The sequence below is a fragment of the Wyeomyia smithii genome, chromosome 3 (genome assembly GCF_029784165.1).
Source record: "Wyeomyia smithii strain HCP4-BCI-WySm-NY-G18 chromosome 3, ASM2978416v1, whole genome shotgun sequence".
In the NCBI taxonomy this organism is placed as follows: domain Eukaryota; kingdom Metazoa; phylum Arthropoda; class Insecta; order Diptera; family Culicidae; genus Wyeomyia; species Wyeomyia smithii.
Window position 1 is genome coordinate 232,900,750 of NC_073696.1, and position 27,517 is coordinate 232,928,266.

The following is a 27,517-nucleotide window of genomic DNA, read 5'->3' on the forward strand; positions in this document are numbered from 1 at the left end:
GCTTCCGCTTGTCCAGCTACGAAAGGCGCACCACCGGTGATAAAAGCGATCGGATTTTTTTACGTCTCCGTCCCGAGACGTATCATGCATGAAAGCGAAATTAGACGCTAAGCAGGCGATAATTGCAATATCAATCTGCGTCGGAACCGAAGTTTCCACACTGCCAGGTGCTAACAATCCGTGAAGATAGCTATAATTTCGCATAAATGAAATGCGAAAACTTGCTCTGAACGGGACATTAACAGTTTTATTATGATACGAAACTTTCTCTCTCATTGGATACACACCTTCAATTAGGTTTGATTTGTTGCAACGTACCTGAAAAATGAACAAAAAAATATTTACATTAGCACTGGCTGACATTGCTAAAACACTCATATTTTATATGTGCATCTATAATTTAAATTCCAACTTTTTTGTCACGAAATTATGATATATAATGCACAAACCAAATGCCATCATAGCATAAAACAACCAGCCTTTGTGCTAACGGCCCTCACTGTGGAAACAGTAAATCTCGTTGTATCCTCTACGCTGAATATGGAATGCTCCGCGAGCGTGTCAAGGAAGCTGGGATTCAAAGCACGGTTTGATTCCAAAAACTGTTTTTTTTTAGGAAAACAAAAAACAAATTCCCACAATCTTCCAATGAAATCATATATTTTTGGAAAAATACCAAAAAACAGCACCGACTCCATGGCCTGCCTTCTCGTTATGTTTTTTTATGTGTCACCAAGCGCAAACCGAAACGAAATGACACCAAACAAATGTATCTTCACCCGAATCCGTTTCGGGAATACCTAATGTAAACAACAAATTGTGGAAAACCGTACCGTGCAGAGACATCGGACAGCCAGCAGTTAAGAATTACAATTTTTCTAGAAAAATAAACCCCCAGCGACGGTACAAGTGAAACCAGAGCACGTGCTGCACCATGAAGCACAGTTTTTATAACCTGCATAAGAATTATTATTTACTAACCAAACCACAAACACTGCGGTGCACTTGCGCGGATGCGACCACGCAAAACTAATTAATTTCGTTACAGCTGTAACAGCGTGGCAATGGGAATTGAAGGCGTGAAAGCAAAAAGTTTCTACCGAAAACCATCTCAATTTTATTAGGGATATTTTTTATTTACACAAGTGTTATATGAAGGCAGCGCATGCTTTGTTTAGGGACGTTTGAACAGCTTAATAACGCGGATACACAAACACCTGCTAATACTAATTCTGGGTGACAGGCAAGGTCTTCCCTCCAGTTTGTCGCATTCTCTTGAACTATATGTCTATGAGCCATTCCACGCTACTTAGCTTGTTGAAAGCTTGTAAAAAATATAAGCTAGTAAAACTTCGGTTCTTTACAAAACTATACGCAGTGATGTTTAAAGTTATTGTTTAAAGCTTTTTACTATTTATTTTATTGCAGAAAGACGAAACTGTCAAACCAGAAAAACAAGTTTCGTCTTGCCGCATGGAATTGCTCCTATGCTTTCTGTTTCCACTCTGATGAGAATCTTTATTCATCTAACATTGTTACATGTTTCAAAAAGTGTGGCATTACTTTCCCGCTGTCCAAATATTCAGTATTCCGCACAGTTTTGTATATGTAGCGAAGAAAGCACGCCAAGCTCCAAAATAACATTCCCATTGCCTGTTCTACTAGGGCGTGGTGTCCGTCATGTCAATGTACGCCTTTGGAATGCGTAACGAATGAATTGCCCCACAATACCCTTGACGATTTTGCTATCCTGTATCTTCTGCATGGTTTTGCTGCAACTGACCTCACCGTAGCGGCGTCGAATGGGGAATTCACATGCCAACCGCATCAAAGCCGTCGAGGTCGAGAAAAACAGTAACGAAACCGGACATCATCAAACAGCTTGTTTTGAATGCACAGAAGGTACCGAAAAGGAAAGTAATGCTCCCATTAATCTCTGTCAGGAGAAATATCAATTTAGCGCCGGACGGCTCGTTAATGTATGAGAATGGTTGTGTACGCGCTTTTGGAATGTGCTACCTTTCTGCAAATATTTGAACATTTGAATTACGGCAGAGTGGTGCTGCATGACTTCTGCGTTTACCAAAGAAGCAATTTCAAATGACAGTTATTGTCAAAGTTTGAATCTTATAACAAATTGCAATGGTTAACGAATATATCTTTTCAACTATGAAAAGGCTCAAAACAACAAAGAAGAAAAATAAAACACTGCCTGAGAACCACCCCAAAACGTCCCTTCTTTAACAATTAGGCGTTTGGAGGCCACTCATCCTTGGTGATGACAGAGGGAAAGTTGGACTTGCACCAGTCTTGAACAATCTTCTTTGTATGAGCCGGGGCACCGTCTTGCATGAAAGTCCAGTTTTGATTGTTATTCGTTTTCTGGGCCCAAACAATATTAACCCGCAAACCGACTTCGCATTTTTGTTGCAATAATTATGGCGCACCCTGTATGAAAATGTTCGAAATAAACGTTGCTCCTGAAACTTCTGAAGTACCTTTAACAAGAGTAAGATACTGGTTTGATAAACACCATTTCTTTTTTTTTTTTCAAAAACTACAAATAGAATGCAAAACGATGCAAATCATTGACATCCAGAGTATCAATTTTTATGACGAATGTAATTTTTTAAAGCTCACATAGTTTTTTGAAATCATGATAAAAGGAACAATTAAAAATTTTAAAAAAAATCAAATAAAATAATAATTGTTGTCACTCTGTTCTTAATAAGCAAGAAACTTGCCCCGAAAAAATACACAAAACGATTAAATATTATCTGAACTGCTTGCTTTCATTGCCGGTAAGAGAACAATAAAACCGGTCGATTTCGTTTGAAAAATTAGCAAAAAACAGGTGTAAAAACAAACTTCAACGATTTTTGTTGTTCTACCAGCCATCGTTTACACTCTACATCAAGCTTACTCTGTCTGGGTGGGAATAGTAACATTGTTGCCCACCGGTTAAACATATTCATTCGATCCGAGCGAAGTAAAACACAAAGATGAGCCGGCCTGAACTGCGGCAAGTTTTTTGTTTCTCCTCTCCTTGACTTGTTGTTTAGAATGTCAGCGGAGCATCTCCGATCCCCAGACATTATTCATATTTTCACCTACTTTACCTAGACGTGAATAATTTATCTCTCACCGAATGCTCGTAAAAGCGGCTTTTCTCACCAGCCCTGCTGAGCTCAAAGTTGTTATTTTTTTTTTTTTCATCTCACTGCTAGAGTGTGGACACCAACCAGCCAGCACACACGCACACGGGAGGGGCCGATCATAGAGCAACTCCCACTCTGTACCGGAAAACAACGTTGGAATCCTAGACTTAATCTAATTCAGAGAACACAATTCTGACCGCTGAACCACTTCTCTCGCATCAAATCGAATAATAGTGGTGATAGTAATATAAGTAGTAGTAGTAGTAGTAGTAGTAGTGTGGCACCGACTAGCGCACAGTCACCGTACCCGTAATTATCGTAAACATTGAACAATTCGGGTAGGCCGAAAAAAGAATCCTATTTCAAGAAACACGTTAAACGGGGCTCGATCTTTCACATATTTAAAGGCAAAATCGCCAATTGACAAACGCAAATTGGAAGCTGATACAACACTCATTAAAGGTACTCCCCGCTAATTGCAGCGGACTCCACTTGGTAAAGACCAGTTTCAAATCAGTGTGTACCCACTTAGATCGTGTTGAGCGCGAAAGTTAATTTTAGATTTCTGGCCGCCTGCTCCGAAGCGCACTGGTCTTGTGCGGTGCGGTGCGGTGCGGTTAGTCGTTAGTCAATCTCGTTGTGTGTTGCTCTCGCGCATCCACGGTTCGGGCCGGTATGACCGCATAAATACGCTAGATAGAGGAAAAACAGTTCCAGTAATAAGTCGTACATTAGCTAATTTACTAATTGAAGCCAATTGGGCGTATATCTTCGACTCAAGAATTTTTTGTTTCTCGATTAAGCTGAGGACAGTTTCTATTACCGGTAATCACTGCCACCGATAGACAGACAGGTGGCCAACGGCAGTATGGTGAAATGTACGATCATCGTCGGTGACGGATTGGTGGTTTCAAGCAAGTGGTGAGTTATGTTGCTGATCGACACCAAACTCATTCCGAAGATCGTGTCAGTAGAACGATCACCGTAAACGATGAGATTTATTCGCGAGAGAATTTTACCTTCCTCTCCCGCTCTCTGGGGGAAATTTAGTGGAGAGAGAACTTAATCCACTGGTAAGCGGTAGCACGCTGCTGGTGAGACAGTGCGATTTATCCTCTCGTAGTGTTCCGTGGCCGGTCTCGCGTCGTCTTTATCAGCTTAGAATTTTTTCTGTTATATTTTGTCGTTCCGTTTCGTCTTTAGCTGACTAGTTTTTATATATACCGTCGTTCGATTCGTAAGTCATTACATTGTATGTCGTGAGTGAATTGGACGGAATTTTTAATCGAATTCTGACACCACCGTTGCCGCCACTGCTGCCGCCATCTTCTAAATTTCCTGCTGCCATAGTTCAAGAGTATGTTGATAAGCAGGCGCGCGCATCCAGAATAGCCATTGTCGACCACCAATCCAAGGCCAAGTCCAAGTGTTACCATCATTACTCATACTGTGCGTCGACTGGTTCGCTGCTGGTGGCGGCTTGGTACGTTTAGGTTCGCCTTTTATTTGCACTATGGTTTAATACCCCGTGGCCGTAGATGAACCGCCCTTCCCAGCCCGACACACACAGACCAGGTCAACTGTCACGCGAAGCAGAAGAAAACAGGCCTCAATTGTGCATAATTTCGGCCGTAAGTACATTAGTCTCTTCCCTGTTTCACGTACTCACCACACGCGCTCACGCCAACTGTCAGTTTGCTCCCCCCCCCCCCTGCCACTTCCATGGCCGCCCCACGTTATCGTTGCTTGTCAGCTGTTTGCCGAGTGCGCAGCAGGTGGTGAGTTCGTGAGAGTGGCTAGAACGAACGTGCGACGGTTTCGATCTAATCTCTAGATGAAATGGTTCGAATCGGTTTTCACTTTCAAACCACCCTCACCTAAATTTCTTCCGGCTCAGCAAGATCTATGAACGGGGACCATTTAGTCAACAACAGTGCGGACCAATCGCTTGAGAGAGATTTCATGCAAACTCATAAACGAAGCTTGCAACTCCCAGACTTTAGTGAAAGTTTAGTGACATAGGTGATATGAGCAACTTAGCATATTCCATACCTTTTTTGGAAAAAAGGAAGATTTTTTTCTTATTTCAAAACAAGTACGGTTATGTTAATACAATGAATTTAATTCAAATCTGCGGAAAAATGTTTTAACTGAAAGAGATAACATTTTTTTTAAGTAATAATTTTAAACAAACTTCTACCTCCTATTTGTTGCAACAAACTTTTGAAAAAACTCAGAATTGTTTATTGGTGTTTTCTGCTCTGACAATATTACCTACACAATTTCTATCGCAAAAAAAAACAAGGAGGTACAATGAAAATTAAAGGGAACAAATTCCCTCTCTGTCAATTTTTCACAAACACATATTTAATTAAATTGTTGTTTGTATAAAAGGAATTAAAGAAATACAAAATGACAAGTAAGTCATTAATGTTTTTTGAACTGAACCGCAAACAATATAGAAATATTGAACACAACCTTTGGTGCTGGTATTCCGTAGAGGAAGATACCACCGCGGCTGGGTGATATGGTGCGGAATCCCTCATGAATCGAATCGCGAAAGCATGCGCGAAATCACGCCTCCGCGCACCCGCATACTTGGCTTAGTGGGGCGAACGTGCGCGCTTAGTTTCGCCTGTCTGTAGGTACGCGAACGAGTGCAACTTTACGCGACTTTGCGGGGCTTGTTTATTGGATTGTTTGATGCTTTTTTTTCGTTCTTTCTTTTTGTTTTCTCACAAACCTTACGCCGGACCACGCGGCTATTTTTGGGTGAGAAACGGTCTATATGCATGTATCACGGTAATTTACCACTCGGTCGGCCCCCAGAAGCGAGCACAACAATAACAACAACAACTGCTGCTGCTGCGATTGATGGCACCGCCGCAACGTACTACCTCCCACCCCCAAATGGTGTGGTGGTAGCAAAGCGGATGCGATAGATTCATGTTTTATTCGTTTGTTTCTGTTGGTTGATTATTGGTCGTTTCAACCAGACATCAGACAGGCAATTACCAGAAGCAACTCTAAGGTGAATACCGGAATAGAAATAGTGGTTCAGAGTCCATTTTACCCCAATCTCTCCACCTGCTGCTAGTAAAAATGCTTTTGTTTTTTTTTTTGTGTGTGTGTTCGTACTTTGGGAACGTGGGGCAAACACCTGTTTGATTTATGGGACTTTTGCAGCAGCAGTCATCGCATCCCTTCGACGCACAGAGAAAGAAAACGGTGGAACGAAACGCAATTTATGACAGATTGATTTTCGTGGCACAACACTAGCCGCAGTAGCCGGAGTGGCATTTGTGAATGGTGTCGCGATACCAAAAGCGGATGTCCGTTATGACCGCGATGCATGCAGACTAACTTTTTTTTATCGGACGTGTGATCAGCGATGGTAATGCAATTAGTAACAGCACACAACAATTCGGAACAATTGAATTGCAAGCAATCGAGGGAGGGGGTCCTACTTTTAGCTGGCTTTTACGAAACCGTTTCGGTGGTGAGGTTTTCAGCGGTAACTTTGCAGAAATTTAATCCGCACATTGATGAGATGTGTTTTGACGTTCCTGGAAATTGTTTTGGCTTGGTTATAAGCGAAACTAAAACAGACATTTGTTTGGTTAATTTGTACTGAACAGCTGCCACGTTGCTTGATTCTGTGCGTTTCAGAAAAAGACACTCGTTAACTAAAACAGAACTAGTGATCAAAAAGTCATACAAAATATGAGAGCGCTAAAATAATAGAAAAAATCACCAACTCAGTGTAATGGAGTACTAATACATAAACTGTGCCATGAACCGGGCTGAGATTGTGCCAGTGTGGGTGAGATTGTGCCAGTGTGGGTGAGATTGTGCCAGTGTGGGTGAGATTGTGCCATGCAAAACCCATTGTTTGTCAGTCATCTCATGGCGATCATACGACCAAACTGTCTTGAATAAATTTCCTCGAATACTTAACCAAGAAAGACTAGACACCTGACCCGGAAGGGAGGGCTGGCAGGCCACAGGATGGATGGCATAATCTCACCCCGGTCGACGGTATATAATATGTTTATAGGAATCCCGACAATTGATTCTGCTTTTCATGGTTAATGGTTCCCATTTACAAAAAAAAAAACGATAAGCGAAGTACCTCAAAGCAACATTCTAGTACTTCTGCTGTTCTCGTTATTCAACAATGTTAGTATTAGGTTCTGGTCTCCCAGTACGAGACTACTGGACGAAAACGATACTAAAATCTATCTGCTTTTCACTGAATGGTGCTACTTTTAGCGTTTGTCAATAAGTAGTAACCAAAACATTATGCCAGGTTTGTCGTTTTTCCTCAGAGCATTTCTTAGAGAACCACTATCGACTGAGAATATCTTCCACTGCGAAAACAACTACTCTCACACACTTAAGGAGCAAAGCGACGCACTTGCTTGAAAAAACAGCGAATCGCGTGTATGAGTTGCTTGCAAAAGAACACGGCTGTGGAATCTAAAATATTTCTCCAGAAAGACAATACAGTGGCGTGAGCTTTCCCACACAGACAACAGAGCTCACTGCACCGCTTCCACTGTGTATCTTTCAAGCATATATCAAATGAGGGGAGCATCTATGTAGGCAGGAAAGCAGATTGAGTTATTCGCTTTGCATCTCGAATCTGAAGAACAAAAACAATAAACCCTGCCTCCCGTTAAACATGTTTTCTCTTCGAATGTTATCTATTTTATCGCTGCAGTGCTCACCACAGTGTACTTCTGTGTTTTCCCACTAGAGTGGTTTCGATCAGCTGTGGTGTAAGCAGCAGTGATTTACCTGCGAGCGGCAGAAACATAACACAAAGAAAAAGGAAGAAGTGTGGTGCAAATAATTGCTACACGCAGCGCTCAAGCTGAACAAGAAGTGAGTGGTGAATATCCACTCTGCTCAATTCAAATATCAAGGAGAATAACAAGCCTGCTTGACACACTCTAACGTCATTCCAGGGTTAGTAACGTTAGTAGCGACTCATTTTTCAGTAATTTGGTCACTATTTTGAGCTTAGCCTCTAAAAAGTCATTTTTCACGCTAAAAATTCACTAAAGTGCAATTTTACAATAGAATGGTCACCAAAATCACTACTTCAGCTTCAAATGCAAAAATGTTTTTTTTTTGTTTTTTTACACATACATTGTAATGGTCCAGAAACCGAATTTAGGGGGAAATTTGGGTCTAGAGCTCTATAGCAACATTTTAGAGAAAAACTTTCTTCTACAAAGTTGTTACATATGATAAAGCGCTCATTGAAAAATTATCAAAAACTAGGGTGACTAACATTTTCGATGCAATCAAGTATCTAACTTTTTTATCTTTGTAGATAGAAGAAAAATTTATTCTACAATGTTATAACTCCATTAATTTTAAGTAACTTTGTAAAATAAAGTTTTTCTCTATCTTTGAAAACAACCGATTTATATTGAAAAAACATGTTTTACGCTCTAACCTTTTTATTTCAAGTTTCATCTCAAAACTGTCTTTGAAAGACTTTTAGAGCTTTTTAAGAGAAACGATTTGCAATGCTGACATCGTAAATATCTCAATTTTTCTCAAAGTTATTAAAATTTTTCATCAAAAATATATGCGTTTTTCATTTGTATGTCATTCATTTTGGGGCAAACATAAAAAATATCTGTTGGTCTCATTTTGAAGGGCATACTTGACTCTATAAATGGAGGAACTTTTAGAAATATGTTATTTTTTAAATTTGGGTAAATTCAATTTAAAAACATGACGAAAATTTCAATAATTTTATACATTATGCATATAAAAGCACCCAGATTTATTGTTTGGTATTTTTTCTTATAACTAGACGTAATTAGCTTTAATTTGACCCAAAAGAATCGAAAATCGATCAACCGGCTCAAAAGTTATGAATTTTTTCAAATAAAATACATCGAATATAGCCGTTTTTTTGGTCACCCTATTTCGGAGCTGGTCCCCTTAACAACCCAACGGAACAATACGGGTTTGATTATTTTTAGCATAGATGCATCCCTGCGATTTTGAGCACAATTGAAGCACTTTGCGCGACCAACTTCGAAATAGGGTGACCAAAAAAACGACTGTGTTCGATGTATTTAATTTAAAAAAAATCATAACTTTTGAACCAGTTGATCGATTTTCGATATTTTTGGTTCAAATTAAAGATAATTACGTCTAGTTATAAGAAAAAATACCAAAAACAAACTGGGTGCTTTTATATGTATAATGCATAAAATTATTGAAATTTTCGGCTTGTTTTTAAATTGAATTTACTCAAATTTAAAAAAAAACATATTTCTAAAAGTTCCTCTATTAGTATTAGTATGCCCTTCAAAATGAGACCAAGAGATATTTTTTGTGTTTGCCCCAAAAAGAATGACATACAAATGAAAAACGCATATTTTTTTATGAAAAAGATTAATAACTTTGAGTAAAATTGAGATATTTACGATGGCAGCATTGCAAATTGTTTCTCTTAAAAAGCTCAAAAAGCCGTTCAAAGACAGTTTTGAGATGAAACTTGAAATAAAAAAGTTAGAGCGTAAAATATGTTTTTTCAATATAAATCGGTTGTTTTCAAAGATAGAGAAAAACTTTTTAACATTGTGGAACAAATTTTTCTTCTATCTACCAAGAAAAAAAAAGTTAGATACTTGATTGCATCGAAAATGTTGGTCACCCTAATTTTTGACAATTTTTTAATGAGCGCTTCATCATATGTAACAACTTTGTAGAAGAAAGTTTTTCTCTAAAATGTTGCTATAGAGCTCTAAACCCAAATTTCCCCCTAAATTTGGTTTCTGAACCATTGTGCATTGGAAAGAGAGCTTCTGATCTAGTGAATAATTGGACAGTTCGTTACGTTTACTTTTCCATCATGAAAGTTCCATGCCTCCCAATGTACTCGAATCTCTCATTGGAGTGATCAGTACAAAATAGATACAAACAAACTGTCTAAGAACTTCCAAGGGGCCATCCACATTCCACGTGGACAGCTTTGAGGGGGGGGGGGCTCTGTATAATGTCCACGGTCCATACAAAATTTTTAGAATTTATATAGGCAGTTGTCCATGGAGGGGGAGGGGGGGAGCGCAATTAGGCCTCAATTCGTTGGATACTAAACAAGTGAAAATTCAAAATCTGTCAATAATTAGTGGATGGATTTCGTACATAATTTCCACCATTTCAATGTATAAATAAAAATCGGTGGAGATTTTACATTTTATTCGACCGACGCGTGTGCAAAAACTATTTCGTTCGAATTATTTGCCGTACCTTTCCACGGAGAAATTCCTATATGTTGTCACCCTACGAGGACCTCTGGAGGTTGGTGTAGCACCATTAGAAAGGTGTGAAAAAGACATGATTGTCAAAACCACACATATAATTTCAACTAATATCTTTGATTACTCAAATATCATACCGAATGATGGGCGCACATCCCACAACAAAAAAAATTAAAATGAAAAAATACATTCATTTGTTGTTTTTTTACACAATAAATTTGGCTATAGTCGTATAGAAAATCAAGAAGATATACGCATTCCAAAATGTTACGATATTCTCATTTTAATCAACATTGTTGTACGTTTTTTATTTTCAGATGCGTATCATATCAATCTTGAAAGTGTCGTTTCCGGCACACTTGAATGATTTTCTGAATAATATTCGCTATTTTTGTTGCTTTATAAAGTTAAAAATCAATTTCCAAATCAGTTTTGATTTTGATACGCACTAATTCTAACAACTCTTATAAAATTTGACATTGTTTTTATAATAATAATTAAATGGGATGGTCGCAGGTTCGAATCTTAATAAGAACAGAACCGTAAAAGACTTAGGCATGAGTTTATTCTCAGGTTCCCGCCTACCCTTCCTTCTAATTAAACTTTATAATACTGTGACTAATTCTTGACAAGTTAGGTTTCTCTCATGATAAAACTGGCCATGGAATCAAACTAGGCGGTACTTAGCGGTGGGAACAAGACTGGTACAGTAGAGCAGTTATTGTAATACGAAGGACAAAAAACGTACACACAAGCACGGATAAATAGTAAGCATATTACTCACTCACTCACTCACTCAATAGCGGCATTGCAAAATCACAATAGATCAAGCTTTCTGGTCGCAGTGTTATCACTGTAGTGTAGCCCATTCAGAAAACTTTAAAATAAAGTTTTTTGGTGACTCACAATATTTTTTATGTGATTAAACTGAATTCTCCATATCATTTTGATAACACGCTATTCAAGATTTTCAATGATTTTTTTATTTTTTATGCTCTTGATCACGTTATGAGCTCGTATAAAGAAGAGATCCAAGTGTTTTTTGCCATTTAAATTGATTCGGCAGTGGCGTCTCGTGAGTTTGGATATTGATTGTTCACTCAAGGTTATCCGATGCAACACCTTCCCCCCTTTCTTATGACCGTCACTTTAAATGTGCCAAAAACACATTTTGACATTGATCTCTGGTGATTTAGTTTTATCCTGTGAGGTTTCAAAAATCTGTCATTAAATATATCATATGAAGAATCAATTTGAACATCAAATTCATTCCTAGAAATTCCTAAGTAGGCCGCTGACACAGTAAGCGTGAATAGCGTTGCTATGTTTCAATGTACAGCTCTACTTCTCTTCATGTCCACTGACAGAAGTGCACAGAATCAACACTTACACATCAGTCTTGCATACCAAATCCACTAACCACACACTTAAACGCTCTGAGTGCAAATACATACATGATAATTTCGTGTCCAATGAAAAGTGCACTGCCCTGGGAGTTTTTTGGTCTGGTTTATGCATCTCGTTCACCCATTGATGTCGAGAGAATATTGTTGACTTCCTGATTTAAGAGCACCACACAGTGTTTTATTTTGCCGTTTTCGTGCGATTAATTAAATAGCGTTTCAAATGTTGATCATACCCATAAAGTATGTTCGGAGAAGTTTCAAGATATTCAAATATACATTTTTAAATGTAGGAATATGAATGATCAATCCACCTAAAAGTGAGATAGAAAATTTATTTTTTTAACAGATTGTGATAGACGCATGGTGTCTTCGGTAAGATTTTAGGTGATCTCAAAACAATAAACTTTGCTGAAGACATCATGTTTCTATCTCTTATATGTTACGAGCAACATAAAGTTTTCTATTAGGAGATCCTGAAAATCACGATTTTCGTTATAACTTTTTTCTTAGATTTTTCCGAATTTTCAAACCTTCTACAAAATTATCAGTCATCCCAATATGCATGTTTACGCTGAACATTATTATTTTTTATCTCCCAAAATAAAAAAGTTATTTGACATATTTCGATGTTTTCGGGGATACTTTCACCTCAACCATCTCAAAATTACGCAATTTTACGCACGTGGCAGTTTCATACGATGAAATAACTATCCTTAGACTTTCAATTAAAGGTACACACTTTGGTATGTAAGAATATGTAAACAGCCTTTTCGCCTGTTTTTCAAAGGTATTTGGTGCCGATTTTTGTATACAAAAATTTAAAAATAAAGCAGTTTTGAGTTTCGAAAGTGGCCCCGACCGATCTTGGGCTAAACATGCATGCATGTTTGATGAGGTTACAAAAAATGGAGAAAATGTTAGAAATAGATTAACTAAAAATTGAGTTTTTTCTTATATTCAGTTATATATTCAGTATTGTAAGCGTGGATGCAAATAGTAGTTTTTTTTAATTGAATTTATTCTTCTTCCCCGATTTCAAAAGGAGCGAGCAGAGATTTCGCGTCTTCCGAAAATGTTTTAATGTAGATGATGAACATGGATTTTGGAAAAGAACGTGATGCTTCGAAGCAGCTCTAATTCGAACAAGTGAGGACATGAAAATGCTCGCCTCGGTTTTTGTTCCATCATCATCCTCGAAGATTTGGTTACACTCCGGATTCCCGGATGGACCGCAGATCCCATATTTCACCGTCATCTTCATATACAGAAACTCTGCAAGTCTCGTAAATATTGCAGTTTGATTTCAATCTCTATTTCCGATATAACGACAAATTCATCCGCTGGATAGCAACTCTCTTTAGCAATTAGCAATCTATAGTAAGGGGGATAAATATTTGCATTTCGTTTTTTTTTGCGCCTTACTGGGTATTGCTGTACTGCGAGACTGACAAATCGCTTTCCATTCTATCATGAATGCCAAAATTCCACATCCGTATAGCTATAGATTAGGTGACTTTCTGCTTTATAGACTGTTCCAAAAATTATAAATACATCTTCTTTCTTGAATAAAACAAAAAATACAGGATTTTTCGGGTAATTTTATTCTGAAATATAGATAATAAGTGTTTTCTTTCCAGTTTAAATTCAAGTTGGGATTACTTTTCGTAGGATACGCGAGTTCTCTAACTTTTCTCTTAACACTACTCATAAGCTTTTGCACAGTGTGTTCTCCGACCATTTTTACCATTTTAAGCCAATCTTTTTTAAATTTTTTAACATTGTCCGCTGGTTTGACATATTTCCTCAGCTTTGCCTTGGTCAAAGCCCAAAAAGTTTCAATAGGGCGAATTTCAGGGCAGTTTGGAGGATTCATCTCCTTTGGGACACATGTGACATTATTTGTTTAATACCACCCTAGTGCATCCTTAGAGTAATGGCAGGAAGCAAGATCGGGCCAAAAGATTGGAGGATTGTTATGCTGCTTAACCATGGGTAACAACCTTTTCTGCAAACACTCTTTCACGTAAATTTTACCATTCATTGTGTCATTCGTAATGAATGGACGAGATATTTTCCCACATTCACAAATGGCTTGCCAAACCATTACCTTCTTGCCGAATTTTTCGGTGTAAATGGCTTTCACTGGTCCAGGGACTTCCTTTCCCTTCGGTGATGTATAAAATTGCGGTCCTGGCAGAGTCTTATAGTCCAGTTTTATGTAGGTTTCGTCATCCATGATAACACACCCCATTTTTTTGGTCAGAAGTTTGTCATAAAGCTTCCGAGCTCTCGGTTTCACAGATTCAGCTTGTTTTGGATTTCGTTTTGGCTGCTTCTGCTTCCGACGGGTTTGCAGAACCATTCTTCCCTTGGCACGCATAACGTTACTCGCCGAGGTTCCAAGCTTTCTCGCCACATCTCGTACTGATACTGAAGAATGCCGCTTGTAGTATTCCTTAACCTTTTTGTCCATTGTGGGATCAACAGGCCCGGGTTTTCTACCACGTCTTGGGGCATCAGTAAATGTGCACTCTTCACAATACTTCCGCAATGCGGTTTGAACTGCTCCGACACTTATACCTTCTTCTCTGGCTAATTTTCTTATAGAAAGACTACTCACGGTGCCCCATTTGTGCACAATTCGCTTTCTTTGCCCGGGAGAAAGGCCACGCATTTTCAAAATTTCGCACTAAATGTTAGAAAAAATGACAGCATCTGTTTCTTTTGGATGTAAACAACAGGACGCAGCCAACGTTTGGTTGAATACTGCACGTTATTTGAAATGACGGTTGATCGTTACTGTATTTATAATTATCGGAACGGTCTACACAACAGGAATCCCTACTTCTGGTTAATCAAGAAGGAGTTGTTTGGGTAGCTTCATTAACCAGCTCAGCCGCATCCGTTTGCTTCTCTTCCTGAAGCTTCATTCCCGTCACAAATGCCAGCTCATTTGACGGGTAGCGATTTGGAATGTCAGTATATGCTTACAATACTGAATATATAACTGAATATAAGAAAAAACTCAATTTTTAGTTAATCTATTTCTAACATTTTCTCCATTTTTCGTAACCTTATCAAAGCATGCATGCATGTTTAGCTCAGGATCGTTTGGGGCCACTTTCGAAACTCAAAACTGCTTGTTTTTAAATTTTTGTATACAAAATCGGCACCGAATAGCTTTGAAAAAACAGGCGAAAAGGCTGCTTACATACTCTTGTATACCAAAGTGTGTACCTTTAATTGAAAGTCTAAGAATAGTTATTTCATCGTATGAAACTGCCACGTGCGTAAAATTGCGTAATTTTGAGATGGTTGAGGTGAAAGTATCCCCAAAAATATCTAAATATGTCAAATAACCTTTTTATTTTGGGAGATAAAAAATAACAATGTTCAGCATAAACATGCATATTGGGATGACTGATAACTTTGCAGAAGGTTTGAAAATTCGGAAAAATCTGAGAAAAAAGTTATAACGAAAATTGTGATTTTCAGGACCTCTTCATAGAAAACTATATGCTGCTCGTAACATATAAGAGATAGACGCATGGTGTTTTCAACAAAGTTTATTGTTTTGAGATCACCTAAAATTCTGCCGAAGACACCATGCGTCTATCTCAATCGGTTAAAAAATAAATTTTCTATCTCACTTTTAGGTGGATTGATCATTCATATTCCTACATTTTAAAATGTATTTTTGAATATCTTGAAACTTCTCCGAACATACTTTATGAGTATAATCAACATTTGAAACGCTATTTAATTAATCGCACGAAAACGGCAAAATAAAACACTGTGCACCAGTCTGATTTTAGAAATTCTCGTATCAAATAGTATTTAAGAATAGTTTTCCTGAACCGGAAATTAACATCTTGGAATCACCATCAAAATGGCATTGGGATTCGCTTTCTGGTGTCTAAACATCATCTCGGTTCTAGAAGTATCTATAATGGCAGGTACTTCGCCATTTTAGGTGTTACAGATGCCGGAAGTTGCCATCTTGGATTTCGAAATGGCATCTGGAGTTAAATCCCAGCTTCGGAAATGCCACTATTAGATGGTATCTGACCATTTTGAGCTGATTTTTATAAACCGAATGTTACCATCTAGAAATAACGAATGGAGCCCAAAATGGATTTTTGAGCTGAGTATGGATGGTGATTGGCCATGTTTTGGCTGTCACATTCTTGCGAACCAAAATAGTATTTGTGGTCGTAATTAAGCGGTAGAACATCATCCCGATGTTAAATTTCAAAGCGGCATCTGGAGTTGACTTCCAGCCTTTGGTTAGGCATCATTCCCAATTCTGGGAATGAATGTTCTCATTAGGCGGTAAAAGACCGTTTTAGGTTGAATTTGAGAAATCACAAATAACCAGTTTAGATTTCAAGAAAACGTCTGGGGTCAGAATTCGAAATTTATGCATAAGATTCATCTCAAATTTATGAAATTTTCATGTCCTTTCGTAACTCATCTACGGCTTGACTGTATCTCTCCAACCTCTTTATTTCAAGTTTTTATATTTTTATGGCCCTATGATTTTTCAAATGTTTTGCTTGAAGTGAAATCATTTTAGACAACATATCTTCGACTTCACTGTAATATTTTCTCAGTCTCTATATTTCTGGCAAACCGTGTCTATGTTTCATTTGAATTTAAGTACCCAATATATTTCTTTGATATTGCAATAGCTTTTCAAAGACGTCTTGTAAATGCTGCATGGTTCAAACTTTTTCCATAATCTGTTTATGTTTTAAAATAACTTATAAATAACTTATGATGGTTCTTTTATTTTGAAATTGTTGGTATTGTTTGTATTTTGAATTGAAAATATTTTTTTCATGACTTTTGTGATTTTTTTTTCCATTTTTTGTGTGTTTATGTTCTGTATACAACTATAACCAACGCAGAATAAAAATCGTTTCGATTGAATTTTTACCAAATATTTTGAATAAAAACTAATCTAAGCAGTGTTAGCTTCGCAATTTCAGCAAAATGAATTTGATTACCTTCATACTTCCCAATAGATGAAAGCCAAATTGGGTCACCCCTCAACGCAATCAAAGCATTTGGTTTTTCCGTAACATAATGTTAAAAACAACATAAAACATTTATTACCAATCCATGTAAACAATAACGTGAATAAGTCATAATACCAGCAAGAGCGAGCCTCCTGGCGCAATCATCGCGGGTCGGCACCCTGAAACAGAGAGTGAAAGACAGAGAGAGAGAGAGAGGTTTGGAGAGAAAAATCAAAAGCAAGGTGAACACGCACGAGAAATAACTGGACTCGCGTGCAGTCTCTACCCATAATAAAAGGTGGTAACGATTATGAAGCAACACGGCAACAAAAGGCGAACAAAAAAAAGTCGGCATGAAAAACCAAACCAAAATGTAGGCTGTGGATGCGGCTTGAATAGGGCCAATCAATCAATCTCAATCGAACGCAAAAGCCTTATTTGTTGACGTTTCTTGCTGTCCTCTTCGGAGGGGAAAAAGGGAGGGTTCGGGCGGAGGTACATAATAAGTGATGACATGCACTGTCGGAACTAGCTTAGCGCTTCTCGCTATCGCGAAGAGTCGCTCAGCACCTCTCGGCACTTTAGCTAAGGTTCAAGGGCTGTGGTTTCGCTCTGTCTGCTGATGTTATCTTTTTTCTGATGGTTCGATTTTGAGCCGAAACGATCGAGGGCTGCAAGCCTGCTGTGATTTTAATTATGAGTGGTGAAAAGTAGTTTCACCATAACATGCGAAACGATTCTTTCTTAAAAGCAATAGCGATAGCTGAACAAAACTAATGCTGCCCTTTTTTGTTTCTCTCTAATTTCAGATTGATTTAAACGTAGACTATTGGGACATAATCAAAAACAAAGACAGGTGTCCACCATTGATGGAAAGCTGAACGACGTTCGGTGAAAGGCTTCGATTGATCGCAGAATTCCTCGTTGGAACCGTCGAAGAATACGGCAGCCGGTGGTTACCTCAAACCACCCTGCTACTTTACTCCCAGGCTGCAGCGACCATACAAGCGACCGGCACTATCTCGACTGGGTCCATCGGGAAAAATAGCTTAGATAACAAAAAAGCAAGAAGGATAAATAACTTAGATAAAACATAAACAAGTCTAGGTAGTAGGTTTAAACAAGAAGAACGGTGATCACATAAACAAAAGGAAGACAACCTTAGTCTATCGTAGTAACTTAAAAAAGGCGAACAGAGAGATACTTAAAATATTATTTAACCCATCACACGCATATTTTAGCATTATCTACAACACGTAGAAGTCTATAAATATCCAACCGGAGTAGCAAAATAAAACAAAAACAAACCCACAGCAAAAATGTCTTCGCAAACAGCAAGTCAACAATCAACCAATGCAACACCACAGACGGGTGCGGCGGGGTCAGCAGGAGCTGGCAGTTGCGGCAATGATCGCATCATCGACAGCGTCCTGTTTCCACCGAAGCACAAGCTAACGATGTCCGAAGTGTTCGATTCACACACCGGCAAGCCCCGTCCGGACATACTGAAGCAGCACTTCATCCTGGAGGGACGAATCGAGGAGAACGCGGCACTGCGGATCATCCAGGAGGGTGCGGCGATCCTGAAGGCGGAAAGTACGATGATCGACATCGAAGCGCCCGTCACGGTATGTGGCGATATTCACGGACAGTTCTACGATCTGATGAAGCTGTTCGAGATTGGCGGGTCGCCAGCTTCGACCAAGTATCTGTTTCTGGGTGACTATGTAGATCGTGGTTATTTCAGTATAGAGTGCGTACTGTATCTGTGGGCCCTGAAGCTGTGCTATCCGACCACACTGTTCTTACTGCGAGGCAATCACGAATGTCGACATCTAACGGAATATTTTACCTTTAAGCAGGAGTGTAAGATTAAGTACTCGGAGCGGGTGTACGATGCATGTATGGAAGCGTTCGATTGCTTGCCCCTGGCAGCACTCATGAATCAGCAATTCCTCTGTGTTCACGGTGGCCTCTCGCCGGAGATCCAAGAGTTGGACGACATTCGAAAGTTGGACCGATTTAAAGAACCGCCAGCCTTCGGACCGATGTGCGACCTGCTGTGGTCCGATCCGCTGGAAGACTTCGGCAACGAGAAGAACTCGGACTTCTACTCGCACAATACGGTGCGCGGTTGTTCGTACTTCTACAGCTACAAGGCCTGCTGTGACTTCCTGCAAAACAACAAACTCCTATCGATCATTCGGGCCCACGAAGCGCAGGACGCTGGTTACCGCATGTACCGGAAGAGTTCGACAACCGGTTTCCCATCGCTTATCACAATCTTCTCCGCTCCTAACTACCTGGATGTCTACAACAACAAAGCGGCCGTATTAAAGTACGAAAACAACGTGATGAACATCCGGCAGTTCAATTGTTCACCGCACCCTTACTGGCTTCCAAACTTTATGGACGTATTCACCTGGTCGTTGCCATTTGTCGGTGAAAAGGTAACCGAAATGCTGGTCAATGTACTTAACATCTGCTCGGATGATGAGCTGATCTGCGAGGGCGACGACACGTTGGAGGAAGCGAACGCGCGCAAGGAGGTCATCCGGAACAAGATTCGTGCCATCGGTAAAATGGCCCGTGTCTTCTCCGTGCTGAGGGAAGAATCGGAATCGGTGCTACAGCTGAAAGGACTCACACCAACTGGCGCCTTACCTCTGGGTGCTCTATCCGGTGGTAAGCAATCGTTACACAACGCTCTGCAGGGCTTCTCGCCCAACCATAAGATCACATCGTTCGCCGAGGCTAAGGGTCTGGACGCGATCAATGAACGGATGCCGCCAAGACGGGACACGACACCAACGCCCAGCGAAGAGAAGTCCATATCGCTGGCGGCACCCAAATAATCAGCTTCCGCGGTAGTAGCAGTAGCAGGGTTGCCGTAGGGCATCGGCAAAGGGGATGCACGTTTAGGCAAGAAACCAGAAGGCGAGTTAGAACACAGCGTAGGACAGCGACATCCACAACAAATAGAAGAGGAAGAAGAAAAAAACACACATATACATATAAAGAAATAATATAATTGAAGCTACTAAAAAAACTATTATAATGAATTATGGAAAATAATTAAAAATAACTTAAGTAAAGCCACTAATATCTTATATTTGAAAAAGAAAAGAAAAACAAAATATCTTGAGAACATCGCGTCCCAAGAGGATGTCAGCAAAACGAAAAACAACTTGATGAAGCAAAAATGGACAAAAAAAAAGAAAAATGCAAACACAGTAATATGAGTAAGAAGAATCTTCTAATAGCAAAACAAAAACACGATAAAATTGTTGCACTCACAGCCGGGGTTGAAGCCATTTTGAATCATTGAAAAGTAGCGGAAAATTTTGCCAGCAGAATGAAAAACAAAAAACCATAATTTACCCACATCCAACTTTACTTTAGTTATCCGCGTAATCGCCGGTGGATGATTGAAGGACTGTAAATGCAAGACATAGTCCGTCGAATCGCCATTCCTTCCGGTTTCCGGGCGGAACTTCGTGTTATGCATTTCCTGCTAATCCCAAGCGTAAAACATTTGAACACAACAGCAATTGTTAAAACAGTAAAAAAAAAGAATAGAACACACAACCAGTATATCATAATGAACAGAGAGATTAAAAAAAGGAACAAATCGGAAATATTTTAGACAGTAAAGGTTCAAGCAACAAATGAAGGAGAAAAATATTCGAATTATTGTTGATGTTTTCTAGCTAAACAAAGAAATAAAACAATTTACGATAAGAGAAGACGTGGGCCGGTGCAAGAAACGCGGCTTTTTTATTATGTGGTTCGCATATGAAATAACAACAAACTCCTTGGACTAACAACTTGATCTCAGATCCGTTTTCAAATTCAGTTTCGCTTTGCCCCACAGACGATTTTTGTGCTGGGCACCGTGAAATATGCTTCATGCTTTGTACTTTCAAACAAAAAACTTCTCCCTCATCCCACACCAAACCACGCGCACGTGCAATGCTCTAATTTCGTGTGCAAATTCGAATCGCACACCTGGTGCCATTTTTTGCCCTCTTTTCTCAAAATACAAACAAAGAAAACCCCGTTTGTTATCGAACAACGCACATCAGAAAATAAAAGGGAGCCCAACTAGGGGTGAAGAAAATAATTTGGCGACAAAGCAACATCTATTTTGACGGAGAGAAAAATTTACAAAATAATAGTATAAACAACTGTCAGGTTTCTCTATTACCGCTTGAAATAAATAAAAAAAACCTTTTCTACTAGAAAATATCGCCAAAAATTATAAACTAAATCGAAAGCTTGAACTGCTTGTCTAAACGCTGTTGAATCCTTTCATTCCATCACTGAAAAAATAAAAAACAAAATAAAGTAAAGTTACTCACTACACACACAAAAATCAGCAAAATTTTTCACCTTTTCAAACGTTCAAACTATCATAAACATTGGAGAAGGAGAAGCAGAAAACCCAACCTCCCTAACACTAGGCATTAGTTAGCAGAATGTTACACAAACTGATGAAAATGTGCGAACCGGTTTGAATCGAATGAGACAAAAGGAAACGCGAACCAACCCAAAACCAGAGAAGTGCAAAGGGAAGAAGTAAAACAACAACAAAAATCGACTATGATATTTCGGTTCCTCGCTTCTGTTGTTCGTTTCACAAGGTTTTGATTCCGATACGAATTTAGCTATCGTGCGAAATAGTTCTACGTCCCCTTTTACTGTAAGGAAGAATATTTCATACACCGACACTCACACACACACACAAACACATACACACATCGACATGCAAACAACACTAACACTATCCGAACCGCGAACAACAAAACGTCGAAAAAAGAGATAAAGTAAAAAAAGCTTAATACTAATTAGTATGGAATCAAGTCTAAGAATAATCTATTTAACTGAGCTGAAATTAAGAAAACAATTGAAAGCGAAACGCGTAGGAAGGAAGAAACAAGCTGAAACAAGCAAGGTAAATAAAATGTTAAGTCGTAAGTGTATAATTGATTAATTAATAAGTAAAATAATTTAACAGAATAAAGCAGATACGGAAAACAAGGAACAGAGCGAAAACTAGTGTCGAATGAAAGGCGAGAATTAAGTTCAATGTAATGCAAGAAAAAAAACAGCAGAGAAATGGTAATTATTGTCATATTATTGAATCTATTACGATCATTGACAACTGTAAGAAGAGAAAACAAAAAAATAAGAATCTTATATAGAAGCATTGAATTTAACAAAAACAGAAAATCATGCATCTGCAAAGCAAAAAAAAATATGTCTACAAGAAAAAAACAAGAACAAGCAAGTAGCGACAGCAAAAACGCGCGAAAAATTCATTATTTTAAACGATTCTCTACTAAATTGAAATAGTAATAACTGAAGCAGAAAAAAAGCAAACAACAGTAGTTCATTAAGAGAGAAATTAAACACACCTCCGTGCAAGCAAAACAAAGAATGATAAACTTCCCCTTTCCATGTTAATATGTGCGTGCGCTTTTCTCAATTGAAAAAAAAAAAACAAACAAAACAACATATTTATAAAGATGCAGAGAGTTTACAAACGTACTTTTTACTTAAATCCTGGTTGGAATTTTTAATGTCTAAGTTTTATCATTAGTGTAATACTTTTTATTCAACCTGTTGTTATGTTAGTAAAGAAAGAGAAAAAAACCGAAATATTTATGTTTACTGCTAGTTCTTTCATCGTACGAGATGTGTAACCTTAACAGTAAAATACATTGTTATAGTGTGTAGAAGAGATAAAAACACACACATTCATACAACCGAAAAAAGTTTCATCACTAACGACACGCTGTCATAATCTGGCATTGCTAATAACTATAAATTTTGTACTTTCTACCTTCTCCCATACATTAAACTAACATTAAACCAAAAAAAAAACATAATAAGAAAAAGCAAAGCAAAAAAAAAGTCACTACAACTCTGTCATCAAACTTCTATTAAGAATAATAATAAAAGTTAAAATTTGTTCTTCTATTCTAAAACAAAGCAAGCGTGTTATCGCTTTTGTTTTATTTATTTACGATTCCTTTCAATACACCCACACACACACATTTTCGTGCACTGTCACTCCCAAATACACGCACACACATCCACGCTGGCGCGGTTGTTTGTTGTTCCTGTTTTTGGTTTCTCTGTTTTCGCTTTCTTGCGTTCGTAATATATCTTCATCGCCTTTTTCGCATATGTGTCCACCAACAAGAAGAGGTGTGCGTGCGAGTCGTTAGCAAACAAACAAACATTCCAATCAGGGTTGCTGTTGCCTTCGAATTCTGCGTCTTTAGTTACAAATTCTTCCAGTTTTTCGTTTTTATTTCTTAAATATTTTTTCTATCGCCGCCTTGGAATTAAGCCATGCGCTTAAACAATGGAGCACAGTAAAACACACACACAGAGAATTGGGCGATTCAAAGTACGTACGGCTGTGCTGCAGTGTTGCCAGATGTTGTTCTAGCGCCGATTGAATAAGAAACAGTTTAAGGACCAACACTTGCTTGGGCATCGAAAAAGTGACAGAAGAGAACGAAATGAAGTAAAGAGAAGCAAAAAAAAAACACTCGAAGAAATGACATTCATGTTAACTATTTGAAAGAATCTCTTGTGCAGTGTGTACTTTTAGGTGTAAAATTTCTTTCAAATATTTTATTGAAGCAAATTGGATTGAGCAAAATTATTCTGCTAAATATGTACGGTTCTAGAAGCATATGGGGAGGAGGGTTGATTGAAAGAAAAAAAAAACTGCTAATGAAACTACGATAGTTATTACAGAAATTAAATTAATTACACTTATATTAGGAAGGCAAAAGAAAAAGAAAAAAACAGAAAACAAATAAACCTTTCTAAACTTTACAATCTAGTTAAACAAATATAAAAGCAACATAAAGGGAAAAAACTTGTTGAAAATGATTCTAATTCATCTCTAGCTGTGTCTTCATCATCTTATCATTGATAATGACGTTATTGAAACTGGCTTAGTTTTACCCAAAACCGAATCAAAACAGAGATCTATTTTTCCATTTTGACAGACTAGAAAATGCTATAACAACTGCAGACACTCACACAAAAGCAAAACACATTCTCAAGCGATAGGAACGGCTTTGTGAAAGCTAGGAGTATTGCATGAAGAGGAACCACCATCTTGGTTCTAAAACTAAATTGTTAACCCTAATCAGATAACTAAGAATAACAAAAAACATGGTAGACACGAGCACTATCTGCAGTGGATAGCAACTGTATAAACAAAAAAGAATCCAAACAACAAATTAAACTTATTGAATATTACGCATATTGTATGTTAAAGTTTAAGTTTTAACATAACATAGGCTTTTGTTTGTGCATAAAGTATTTTACCAATCGAAACTAAAAGCAAATACTAACGTATAAATAAATTTTCCCCTTTGTAAGAAATCTACTTAGAGTCCCCTAAAATCATTCACACAAACAAAGCAAACAACAATGTTAAGACAAATCTTTAGCCGAACGAGAAACAAAAAAAAACGTGACGTTTGTATAGAGGTATAAAGCTAAGCACAGATTAACTGAACCGTACGGTATCAATGTTTCAACAGTCTAAAAATAAACGCAAAACAAAATGGAACAGCCATTCTCACCAAAAGGTATTGAATAAAGTACATAAACAATGCAACCAACAAAAACTCTATCGTTTGATAATTTTTTAACAAAACCGATTGCAAGTAGTAGCCCCAAAACAGTTAGTTTTTTTCCTACCGATCAACAAATGACAACTTGACACGCGAATCGCAGCAAGCAGCCAAGTAAATAAACAGATTAATTGTTATCGAATATATCGAATATAAAAAAAATAGAAAACAGCAAACAAATGCACCTATCATCTATAATGTTCAGTCACCACTCACAAGAACGATGCAACACAAACCTAAAAGGTAGATTAACCAACACTTGTCGCAACAATTCACACTCACTCAGAAATACACCCACGCACAGTCAAAGGAAATACATACTTAAGATTTGAAGATGAAAAAGAAAAAAAGCATACCAAAAAACGTCGCTTACGTTTTCAACTGTCTCACTTTCTCTCTCTCTCTCTCTCTCTCTTTTTTTTTTCTCTGTTACACTAAATCTTTCTCACTATCTCTCGCCTATACCACTTATACCCACATGCACTCAGCGATTCTTCCGTTCCACAACTGTTGCGAATTTGCGCGTATTCGTAACTTCACTTACTGCACTCGTCCAGAATACCACCAACTTTCTCAACAACTAGTTGTTACGCTTGCACGCACCAAATCTACCTTACCTACCGCTATATTCTTAATCGCATTCTAATCTCTTTACATATTTACAAACAATCAAACGAACAAACAAACAAACAAACACACGTATATATTCCCATTCGATACAATACGAGTGCGGTATTAGTGTTGGTTACGGTTAACAACCGTCAAGTAACCACGCACACTCACACAATCCACATAAAAATAAACACACACACACACACACAAACACAAACACAAACACAACCTGGCACCCACTTTGTAATCACTCTTCCAAAGTATATTCTTAACCGTGTAATGCGCGTTCGATTCACGCCACGAATCTACACCAAAAGCTAGCAATATTCGCTTGAACAAATCTTCTTTCTACTGTGCCCTTTTTTTAAGCGAAAACACTTCCTTCTTTCATTGTACCGTTCTTAGTCGTTTCTGAACTGAAGTTAATAACTTCGACAAAAAAAAATAAATTGAAAACATACACACAAAAAATCTCAAGTCTGTTTCATTTCCATTGCATTTTCCCTCTTTCGTACGAGAACGCCACAGTAGGTGAATAGGAGTACATAAAAATATAAATACATATATAAAATATAGAAGTGTTCTGATTTAAAAACTAAAACTAGTAAAACCAGAAAGATGCCCGTTTTGTTTTCCCCTGGTTTTTTAATGTCTTCGGTTATGTTCCCTGTTGCATTCGAATTGACTTCGGAGGAAAAACCAGAAACTTAGACCTAGACAAAAGAGGTTGAATGAAGCAGCGAAACGCCAATGAGGGCGATTCTCTGGTTTGAACTCCTTCACACATTCACAGCAAAAAAAATACAAATGGTCAACGCAGTCCTCTCTAGTAGTAAACTAGAAGAAATAAAAACAAAAGTGTCTCTCACTATCTCTTTCAAACACTAACACAAAAACACACATACACACTATCAGTAAAAAAAAACACAGACAGTCAAACACTCACGGTCACATGGAAAAAGAAGTAAAAAAACAATGGAAATTATTATACATTATATGAATGAATTTTTGATAATCTAATTATATGTATTTTTGAATTGTATTTTATCGTGGAGTAAAAATAATATGTACCTATAATTAAAAAGAAAAATAAAAATCTACTAAAACATCCGACCGGGGCTTTTTCTTTTGACCATTGCTACCATGTCACGTTGCTACGTGACCGATTGTGTTCGGAAAAGAATGCGTTCTCTTTGTTACACATTGAACATTGTATGTAAACAATCGAAAAAGTGACAACCGATAAACAATGGCCTCCCATTCATCGCAGCGGCAGACCGTAAATCTAACCGACCGCCATCTAATCGCCGCAGAGAAATTTGACGCGACTGGCAAACAACGTGATGCCCTTGAATCCGTGAAACATGAAACAGATGATCCGGTGGTCATTTATCAACCAATACATTTGTTACGCATTTGTTACTTAGAGAGCAACGAGTTGTGCTGTTTGTTTTGTTTTGTGTTGAAACTGTTTAATTTATTAGTTGCTAAATCGTGACCTAGTCTACGCAGAAGTGTTAATATGTCCATTGAAAAGTGTCGTCTTAGCTCACGCCATGTATTAGGAAATCACGATATATACTGTTGTTGTTTTTTAAACTGCTGATTTATATAAAATAAATATTCACACCTGTTATCATAGAATAATACTTATCCTATATTATTTAGACTATAAATTAAAGGATAAATTAACAATTATATTTTTGTTTATTTTTGACCTGTGGTCTAAAATTTTTAATTTGCTTTGTTCACTTCTGAGCAAGTCCACGCTACTTCACAAACCGATTCTGATCGATCATTTCCGATTTCGCTGAAACTTTGCACAGTTATTCCTTTCTGATAAAGAGGTTATTTTATAATATCAGTTCTTCACGACTGCTGTTTCAAAAGAACCTATCCAATGAACAATGATTCAGCGCAATCTGAAACGATCGATCAGCATAATTATGTTCTACGGAGACAATTATATCTAGTGTCTTACCTTTTAAAAGTATCTTATAAACTAAGAGGCAAAAATTTTAAAGTCGCTGCCGACTAAAAGCTAAAATTAAATCTAAAATTAAAACTAGTATGCGTTTTGAAGTAAGTGGTTTGTTGTTGGGGGCGATATGATGTTTTTCAAACAGTTAAAATCAATCAGCAGCATATCTGTTATGCTCTGCTGAACCAAAACACGAAAGGGAAATAAGGTTCCTCGAGCCTCTAGTTTCTGGTCGTGCGGGGTCTAGTTGCTGATTCAGAATCGGGGGTCCAAACGTGTTCTTGCCGTTCAGTTGAAAGTAAGTGAAAAGGAGTGGGACTATACTGGGGTGCATCACGAACTGGAACAGCTGGCCGACTACCTCCGTCCTGAAGGAAAGC

General features: G+C 38.0%; 2 protein-coding genes across 41 annotated transcripts in view; one reads left to right on the top strand and one right to left on the bottom strand.

Annotated features, from left to right (window-relative positions):
- Positions 1-26,266, top strand: part of LOC129731481 (serine/threonine-protein phosphatase 2B catalytic subunit 2-like) — a 155,470-nt gene extending 129,204 nt beyond the window's left edge. For 7 of the 11 annotated variants that reach the window (XM_055691525.1, XM_055691531.1, XM_055691529.1 and 4 more), the window contains exon 4: positions 17,687-26,266. In XM_055691525.1, coding sequence (XP_055547500.1) covers positions 18,197-19,732 — 1,536 coding nt within the window. In that variant the 5' untranslated portion in view covers positions 17,687-18,196 and the 3' untranslated portion in view covers positions 19,733-26,266. Of the gene's footprint in view, positions 1-3,724; positions 4,080-4,195; positions 4,790-17,686 lie in introns of those variants that run through there. The other 4 variants (XM_055691533.1, XM_055691536.1, XM_055691532.1 and 1 more) reach the window with 4 other exon arrangements.
- LOC129731476 (G protein-activated inward rectifier potassium channel 3) overlaps positions 1-27,517 on the bottom strand; it is a 226,206-nt gene that overhangs the window by 163,550 nt on the left and 35,139 nt on the right. The window lies entirely within an intron of this gene.